General features: G+C 54.3%; 1 protein-coding gene across 1 annotated transcript; it reads right to left on the bottom strand.

Moving 5' to 3' along the window:
• Positions 1-303: 303 nt before the first annotated feature.
• On the bottom strand, positions 304-7,383 carry ARSI (arylsulfatase family member I). The gene is made up of 2 exons (XM_003934014.4): positions 6,497-7,383; positions 304-3,092 (listed from the first exon to the last, which is right to left on the bottom strand). Exons 1-2 carry the CDS (start codon positions 6,805-6,807, stop codon positions 1,685-1,687), a joined length of 1,719 nt encoding a protein of 572 aa, XP_003934063.3. The 5' UTR covers positions 6,808-7,383; the 3' UTR covers positions 304-1,684.
• Positions 7,384-9,235: the final 1,852 nt, after the last annotated feature.

The following is a 9,235-nucleotide window of genomic DNA, read 5'->3' as shown; positions in this document are numbered from 1 at the left end:
GAATCCAGAGGCCTCTGCCTGTCCTGGGTCCTGCCCACCATAGCCAGGCATCAACATCATGGAGGCAGGGAAGGATTCTAGTTGGGGGAGGTGATAAGGGGTAAAAAGAACAGGGCCAGGAGGAAGGGGCCTATCACGTGAATGGTCACCTTCACCCAGCAGCCTCAGGCCAGACCCTCACTCCTGGACTTGGCCACCTCTGCGGTGGGGATGTAGCTCTGTAACCAGTACCTGAACCCCCACACACACCGCACCCACCCCACCCATCCTGCTCATCCACAAGCTGATGAGTCCTAACAGGCCTCCTTTGCCAGTGACAAAAATAACTATTTTCAAAATTCACAGCAGGGCTTTCGCCTACACACACTGCGCCGACTGGAACCTGAAGGGAGATATGCAGAACGCAGTGTGCGGATGGAGGCGCGCTAGGCGGCAGGCAGGCTTTGCAACCGCCGTGGCCTCTCCACCACTCAGCCTGCCCCCTACCCCAACACACACACACACATACACAGAGACACACACATGTGCACACACACATGCACACTAGCCCAGAATGGTCAAATGCTCTTAGCTCATCCACTGAACAGAGTGGAATATTGAGGCCCAGAGAGGGTCAGAGATTTGCCTGAGGTCACACAGTGAGTCTGCGGCAGGACTCCCATCCCTTCTACCTCCTAGCCGGGCTGTCCACCTCCTCTCCTGTTCACTCGGCCAACTGTGAGCTCACACCTGCCCCCAGGACACACCTGCGCACACCCACAGGTGCTCACAGTCAGCTAGCACTGCAGCCCTCGCTTCCACATCGCGGCACTTTAATCAGGTTCACAAGCTCCTCCACAAGCTCGCTTTGGCCAGTCTTCCCCAGCCTCGTGAGGGAGGCAGAGCCAGGGCTAGCATCCCCACTTGCAGGTGGGGAAATCAAGGCCTAAAGGGGAAGAACTGTGCCCAAGGTCAGAGGAGAACCCAGGTGTCCTGGGTACTGGTTTGGGGGCTCTTCACAGCTGTTTCCACCACCCTTGGTGCTGCAGTGGTTAATGGCCCAGCCAATTTCTCTGGGTACTGGAGGGGTAGGAAGAAGAGCTTTGCACCACAGCCCCCGACACCAGTCTGACTTGAGGACTGACCCAGGCCATGTGAAGACCCAGGTTCAACGCCCCCGCCCTGATCCCTGCGCCTCCACCCTCAGCGCTCAGGAAGTCCCTGTAGAAAGCAGCCAGACTGCCATGCTTCCTTCCGCTGGGGGCCAGGCCTTGAGATCCCTCCCATGCGGCCCCTCACCCAAACACCACCATAAAGATCCCGAATTAAGGGAGAAGCCTTAAATGAGTTGCCAGGTGGCAAGGCCAGCCAGGAACTCCACCATGGCCCCAGACTCCCGGGCCACACTACAGAGTCACAAAGTCATTACAGCTCATTTTACAGATGACGGAACCAAAGCCAAAAGCTCATGCGGGTCACCTGAGGTCACAGAGCAAGTCAGTTATGAGGCAGGACCGAGACAGATATCCCAGTCTGGTTTATTCCCACCCACCCCCAACTAGGTTCCCCGCCCAGTTCAACCAAGGGACTCTACACTCTCCAATTCCCTGTAGATGGAGACGTGACGGGCTTCTCCCTGAGAAAGAGCAGGGCCAAGCCGGAGTGGGGAAGAACATCCAGAGGATGGTTTCCTCCCTCCCCACCGTCAGATCCGCTGGGACATCAGCCTGGTGTTGAGTTTACGGAAAAAGGATCGAAGTTTGCAAATCTTGCACTTTTTCTTGCGACGACCCCAGGAGAAGCTTCGAGCCCTCTCTTCCTCTTCCTCCTCTTCCTCTTCTTCCTCATCACTGGCCCAGGGCCCCCAAGCACCCCCATTAAATTCAGGATGAGCCCGGGGGTTCTCAGCCGGGTAGCGCACCGGGATGGCTGTGCGGTTATATGCAGCCAGGCGAGCCAGTAGGGTGCGAACCACATCAGGCCGCTGGCCAGCCAGGTCCTCTCGTTCATAAGGGTCAGCGCTGATATTGAAGAGCCACACAGCCTGGCGGACACTGGCCATTCGTTCCAGGTTCCACCAGCTACCCGGGAAGGTGGCCAGTGTCTGTGGTGGAATCCAATCGCCATAGCCGGGGTCTCCTGTCAGCAGCTTCCACTCACCCACGCGGATGGCAGCCTGCACAGCCGTGTTCCAGATGCCAAAGCCCCCCTCCAGGGAGCCATGCTGAGCGTGGTTGTAGAGTGGGTCAATGTTGTGTAAGATCTCCGTGCGTGGCGAGGCCCGGCCCTCGCTGATGGCCGGCCACACGTCATAGCCATCTAGCCCGTCGGCTGCTGAGGTGGTACCACCTGCCAGACCCACCAGGGTTGGGTACCAGTCAGTGATGTGCATCAGTGCCCGGCTCGTCCGTCGCTTTCGCTTGAGCAGGGGGCTATGGACAAAGCCTAGGCCCCGCACACCACCTTCCCAATAAGTGCCCTTGCGTCCTCGGAGAGGCCAGTTGCTGCCCCCTGAGAAAGTCTGGCCACCGTTGTCACTGGAGAAGATGATGACACTGTTGTTGTAGAAACCATAGCGCTTGAGAGCCCAGGTGATGTTGCGCACAGCCTCATCCATGCAGGTCACCATGGCCGCGTACTTCCGTCGGGCCACGTTGCCCATGGTGCGGTAGCGGTACAGGTACTCACGAGGCGACTGCAGGGGTGTGTGCACTGCCTGGAAGGCCACGTAGAGGAAGAGGGGCCGCTGTGGGCTGTGGTTGGCCAGGATATGGCTGGCGCGCTGGGCATAAAGCATAGTGGAGTACTGGCCGCTGAGCCCCCAGGCCACATTCTCACCCTCGTGCAGGTCGAAGCCACACACGCCTGGGCCATCACAGTTGTCATAGGTGTAATAGTCCACGTTGCCCGTGAGCGAGCCCAGGAAGGTGTCGAAGCCCCGACGGGTGGGCAGACACTCCTTCCGGTAGAAGCCCAGGTGCCACTTGCCCACCATGTGGGTTGAATAACCCGCCTCCTGCAGCTTCTGGGGCAGTGTCACCTGGTCCAGGGGCAGGCAGTTGGGCTGTCGTGGGCGGATGATGGAATGCTGGAGTCCTGTGTGTATCTGGTACCTGGTGGGGAGGAAGGGAAGGCACAGAAGGCACAAGTGAGCTACAGACCATTGCTCTGGCCACCAAGTCCCCAATACCACTATGAGGTGGGCTCTGGTCTCAGCGCTACCAGCAAAAATAATTACAGCAACCACCAGGTATTATCTAATGTGCTAAACACCTCAAATGCATGATCTCAACCAATCCTCAAAATCACTGGAAGTCGATCGTATTGTCCTTTTACATCTGAGGAGACTGAAGCTCAGAATGGTTAAACCACTCACCTAGGATCACACAGCTAGGAAGTTAGGGAGTTAAAATTTGAACCCAGGTTAATAATGACACTAATAACAGCTAATACCGAGCACTCACTGTGAGCCTGGCATTACACTAAGCCTCTTACATGAATTATCTTACCAAATCCTCACCACAAATTAGAAGGTACATATTATTGTTCCCATTTTCCAAATAAGGGAACCGAGGCTTGGTAAATTAAATTACTTGCCTGATGATTCACACAGCTAGTAGTTGGAGTGGGATTTATAACCCAGGCAGTCTGGCTCCAGAATCCCCAAGCTCTACGCTGTTAACTTGCTCTGGGGCCTAGAGCAAGCCCTGCTCTCCCAGGCAAATTCTAACTCACTCTTCAAAGCTCAGCCCAAATGTGATCCGTGCTGTAAAGTCTTTCATAACTCTCCTCAAGAATTAGTCACTTTTGCTTCTGGGTTGCTCTAGCATTTGGTACACACCATCATGTTCTTACTTGGCCATGGGATTATACTCATTTGCACATGCTTCCGGGCCCAGTGACATGTAATGGGACTGTCCTTTATTCAACCTTCTCTTCCTAGCACCCAGGTGATGTTCAAAGGGCACTCGATTATTTATGAAATGAACAAATGAATGACACGCAAGAGGGTTTTAGAGCCAGAAGGGACCCAATTCATCCCTGAGTTTACTCATCTCATCTTAAAAAGGACCTAAGGTCTTTTTAAGGGACGGGGAAGGGCCGTGCCCAAGGTCACTCAGTGGTCAGGAACAGAGCCAGGACTTGAACATAAATACAAGTAGAGTCCAAGCAGGGACTCCTTTTCAGCAAACTGGGTTGCCATGTCTCTTCCCATACGGGGGCCTCAGTTTGCTCCTGTGTAGGAGTTGGCTGAAATGGGAAATCTCTAAGACTCATCCAGTTTCCCAGTTTTTCAAGACCAGCTCCCTTGTGCCTGCCTGTAAGCTCATATGACCCTTGCTCCTGGCTACCACCCTGAGACAGGAGTGAATGGTCAGGCGAATCCTGAATTCCTCACTTACTCATTCACATCCCAGCTTCCTCCTTCTGCGGTCAAGGCTCCCATGTGATCTGCTTATGGTGTCTTGCCTTTACTCAAGTCTCGAAAGTCCCAGAGTAAATAAGAAGCCTGGAACTTCCCAAGTATGTTAGAATCCCACACCTTTTTTTCACCCCCAGGCATCCAAATAAAGCCAAGCCCTGAATACTTGACATCTTCAACCAGAGCACAGGAGCTAGTTTCTCTGTTTTGGTTTCCTTATCGTAAAGCTGATATTGTTGTTAGCTATAACTAGCTACTATAGCCGTTTTTAACACTATGTGTCATACACACACATTACCTAATTTAAATCTCATTTTTAAAACCTGCAGGGAAGTTTATTACCATCCCCATTCTACACAAGATGAAACTGAGTCCAAAGTGCAGCAATGACCCAAGTTCAGACAGCTGACAAGCAGTGGAGCTAAGCTTTGAACTCGGGTCTACTCAACTTATGCGCAAAATCTTTTGGTGATAACGGCCTCTCCAGGCCTCAGTCAAGCTAATAAGTGATTGGAATTGATATGAGAAGCACCCTAGGGCCTTGAGTCACACTGGGCCTGTCTTCATAGAGGTGGGGTGCCGTGGAGCACTGGTTTGTAAAGTGGATGGGCCAGCTAACAGTCACCAAAGCCCACCTGCAAGTGAGTCACCTGAGAAACTTTGCCTCTCTCTAGCATCACAAAACACAACTGGATGTGTTAACAAACGCTAATGAGCACTATAAGCATCAATGAGATGGAGCCAACCGCAGGGAGTGGAGGGCAGGCACTGGCCAGCTACGCAGATCAGGGGACTGGACCACTGCCCTGTTGCTGTCTGTTCACTCCTCTGCTTAAACCAAAAGTCACCTCTTAGGACAGAAACGTTAAGTTGTGTACAGCTCTTGGGAATGCAGATTCCTCCCTCTTCTGCAAGTCGACATGGGTCTTCACCACTACACAACCACCCTGCACCCCACCCCAACCCATACACACCCCTCCTTCTTTCTTCTGTTCTCCTTCTGGTTCCTGGATCTAAATGCTGGGTGCCAGATCAAAGGAAGAAAGGGCACCATTTGATTCCCAGCTCCAGCACCCCTGCCAAACACCTGGCCTCTCAATCCCATCTCCCACAGACCCTGAAGTTGAGCACAGGCCCCAAGCTGGGCCCTCCCTGAGTCCCTTGCCTCAATTGCTCCCAACCAAGAAATAGTGAGACTAAGAAACAGGGAGACTAAGGCTTCTGGTTCCTGAGATCACACTAGTGGCTCTTGGGTGGAACTTGGGAGAAAGATTGCCTTGGACCCCATCCAAGGAGAATTAGCTTCAGCTCTGCCACAGGATTTTCTCCTAAGTGGCCAGAGTGTGCCTTCCGTACCCCCACCTCCTGTTTCCCTGCTCTTTTCATCCTGTAATCCTGCTGCCTCACCTGTGGACATTTCCTTACCGAAAAAGCAGCATGTCTACTTGGGGCTCCCAGCCAACCTGGGAGGATTTTGCAGATGAAAAAGCAGAGGCTCAGAAAGGAAGTCACCAGCCTAAGGCTACACAGGTCATGGCATCGTATGTGTCGTTCTCTTCCACCTGTCAATTCCTTGGTCTTCTCCCAATGTATTCATCAAACAGTATGGGGACCCGAATCCCTCAGGTGACATAGAGCCTGCCATATATTGACAGCCAAGCAGGTCACACACAGCTCATTCCACCTTTGCCACTTCTTTTCAAGATGAAAACTGTTCTTTGCTCCATTTTATGGACAAGAAAACTGGGGCTTAGAGAAATTAAATGACTTGCTCAGTGTCCACAAATAGAAGCAGCAATAAACGTCGAAGGCTGCCATGTTCCTCTAACAAAGGGATGACCAGATGTCTCCACATTGTGTGGAATGTGAGTGTCCTGGAACATGAAAGCAAGAAGACCTCAAAGATGATGAAGCCCATTCACCGTAAGGGAAGGGAAATTGAGGCCCAGAGAGGGCAAGGGACTTACTAATGATTACACAGCCAATAGGAGATTTCCCAGATCCCAGCATGGGGTGGTACCGGCAGGAGAAATCTACAAAATGGGTTGATTTCGGGCTTAGGTGCCCAGCCCCAAGGCCTTAAGCTACGCCTACCTGCCTGTGAGGAGCTGGCTCCGCGAAGGCGTGCAGATGGGCTGGATGTAGTAATTCTCCAACTTGACCCCTTTGGCCGCCAGCCTGTCCAGCGTAGGGGTCTCGATATCTGAACCATGGTAGCCCACGTCGTGGTAGCCTTGGTCGTCCGTGAGTATGAAGATGATGTGCGGAGGCTGAGGCGGAGCGGCCGTGGGCTGCTCGCCGGCCTTCCCGGGCCCATCGGCCACGAGGCTCGGCTTGGCCCAGTCCCAGGACAGGTAGCCGAAGCTGAGCAGGCTGACCAGGGAGAAGCCGGTGAGGGCGTGCATCGCCAAGCCGGCCCGCGCGTCCCGGCGCGCAGGGCACCTGGGGCCTCACCACCTCGCGCGCCCAGGGCGCACCACCGGCCTGCCGACCTGGATGCTGCGAGGGCGTTCAGCGCCCCCGGGGGCGGCCCGGTGTCTGTTCCTGGACTGGCTGCGGGACAGCGGGGCCAGATCTGCGCGGCCGCAGCGGGGCGCTCTGGGGAGGTCAGGCCCTCGCGGAGCTGCCTCCCGCTGCCTGAGCGCCGGCCCCGAGCCGCCTTCGCTCCCTCTTCCCCAGCTCAGCCCGGCCAGCCTGAGACGCGGCGTGGCGGCTTCCAAAAAGTGTTCTCTACCATTCTCTGACTCCCCTCTTCCTTCTTGCCCTGGATTTCTCCCGCCTCCTAATTTCTCTCGCCTCTGCTTTCCCGGCCTCTCGCCCCACCCGGAGTCCTCAGAACAGTCCAGCTCCCAGCAGGGAGGTGGGCAGGACCCCAGAAGGGGAGGGAAGGGAGGCACGAGTTGGGCGGGTCGAGGGGACAACGCGGGAGAGAATTCGAAAAAGTTGTAACATCTGCCGGGGCCGATCCCCAGGTGGAGGGGCGGGACGCGGAGCAGCGGCTCCACCCCCGGGCGGGAAGCCCAGGCCCTCCCGGCCTGCCGGCTCCAGCGCCCGCCCCTGACCGGGATGGGGAAAGGAGGGAGTGGGGCTGCTTGGAGTTCGATGGAACAGCTCCGGAATGGCTCGATCATGGAGTCTTAGCCTCTCTGAATGCCAGCCCTGGAAGGAAAGCCCATCATTTTCTAGTCCATCCGGGTCATTCTACAGATGGAGAAACTGAGGCCCTGAGATGAGCCGCAACGCGTCTAAGTCACAGAGCAAGTCAGTGGCTATTTCTCTAAGGCGCACCGTGGCTGGTGGAGGGGCAGCTCCCTTCGGTGAGCCCGTGGAGAAAGCGATGGGGAACGGCAAGCCTTTGGCAAGCACGCGGGGCCAGTCGGGAAGCTTGGCTGCCGCCCTGTCAGCCCCCCTCTCCTCAACCCCTCCCTCCTCCTCCTGCAATTCCCAACTAGAATCTTAGAATGCCAGCGCTGGAATCCAGAGGGCAGGGGCTGTTTTATCCGTCTTGTATCCACAGGGTGCAGCCCACAGTATAAGCTCAATCAGTATCTGTTGCATGAATGAATGGATGAATGGGCCCCAGTGGTCACCTAGGCCAACGCCTACCCAAGGAAACCTCCACACCAGAGAAGACAAGCTTGGGGGACTCTGGAACCCGAGGAGCAACCGAAATGAGTAGAGCAGGAGATAGCTGTCTTTCCCTAAGGAGACATAGGGGCTACAGCAAGTTAAAAATCACAGCCTGGTTTCCAGCTGACCATGGTCAGGCAGGAATACGGACCGGTGATTCCAGGTCCCTAATCTTCTGATTTTTCAAGAGGAATACCCTCTTTCTTGGAGAAATATTCCAATTGTGAAATGTTAGTGACTAATTGAAAGCAAAATTTAAGCACATTACAGGCCAAATCAAACCTCTCCCAGGAATATGTCAGACCGTCGGTACTGGTTTGCAAGCTCTGCTCTGTATCATTGTTTTGCAAAATTTTACTAGGCTACATTTTTAAATGGAAAAACTGGGCTAAACAAAACCAGTCAGGCTTCTTTACTGCTAGGACTTCAGCTGTTTCACATGCATACTGAGCTCTGCAGGAGGGGCTGGGTAAGCGGTATATCCCAGTGTTATGTGACCATGGACCCTCTTTTCTCCCTCGCCACCCAGCTTCTTGAAGGGCCAGTGTTTGGGGACTTTGGGAAGCAAAGACTACCCAGGTGCATCTTCTCTCCTAGCATCTTTCCCCTGCCAAGATTCTGTCATGATCCCTTCCCTCTTACTTAAAACCACTGCGTGTGGGGAAAGAAACCAGACCTCCAAAATAGCAGCCCGTGTGAATCTGCATTTCGAAATGAGGGCTGCGTGGGGCCAGCCGCTCCCATTTGCTCAAAGCCCCATATTTAGGGTGACCAGATTTATCAGAAGGGAAAACTGAGCTTGTTGTTCTGGCAGAGACATGTTTGAGGACAGACAGGAAAAATACAGCCTCCTAAAGGGAAGGTCGCTAAAATGGTGCTTCTGAAGGCTTCCACGAGGCTGTCCTGGGGGTTGAAGTGGGACAAGTCCCAGGAGGTCAGGTGGACTAGGGTTTTGCGTTCTTTCTGTTGCCCCAGGGCAAGAGGAACTGGGCAGGGATGCCTTCCTTCTACTCCATGCACAAAGAGAAACGGCAAAGGGCTGGGGTGGGGATTCCCCCCAAACCAAAAAAGGGCCAAGGAGGCAAGATCACAGGAGGCAGATCTCTGTCACTGAGACAAGCAGTACTTCAGAGTTCAAGACAGTGGGCTTTGATATCAGACTGCTTGAGTTCAAATCCTGCCGCTCGTTTGGGGTCTGGCCTT

This window comes from Saimiri boliviensis, chromosome 1, assembly GCF_048565385.1.
Source record: "Saimiri boliviensis isolate mSaiBol1 chromosome 1, mSaiBol1.pri, whole genome shotgun sequence".
Classification (NCBI taxonomy): Eukaryota; Metazoa; Chordata; class Mammalia; order Primates; family Cebidae; genus Saimiri; species Saimiri boliviensis.
The sequence above is the reverse complement of the archived record's forward strand: the minus strand, read 5'-3'. Positions and strand labels throughout refer to the sequence as shown.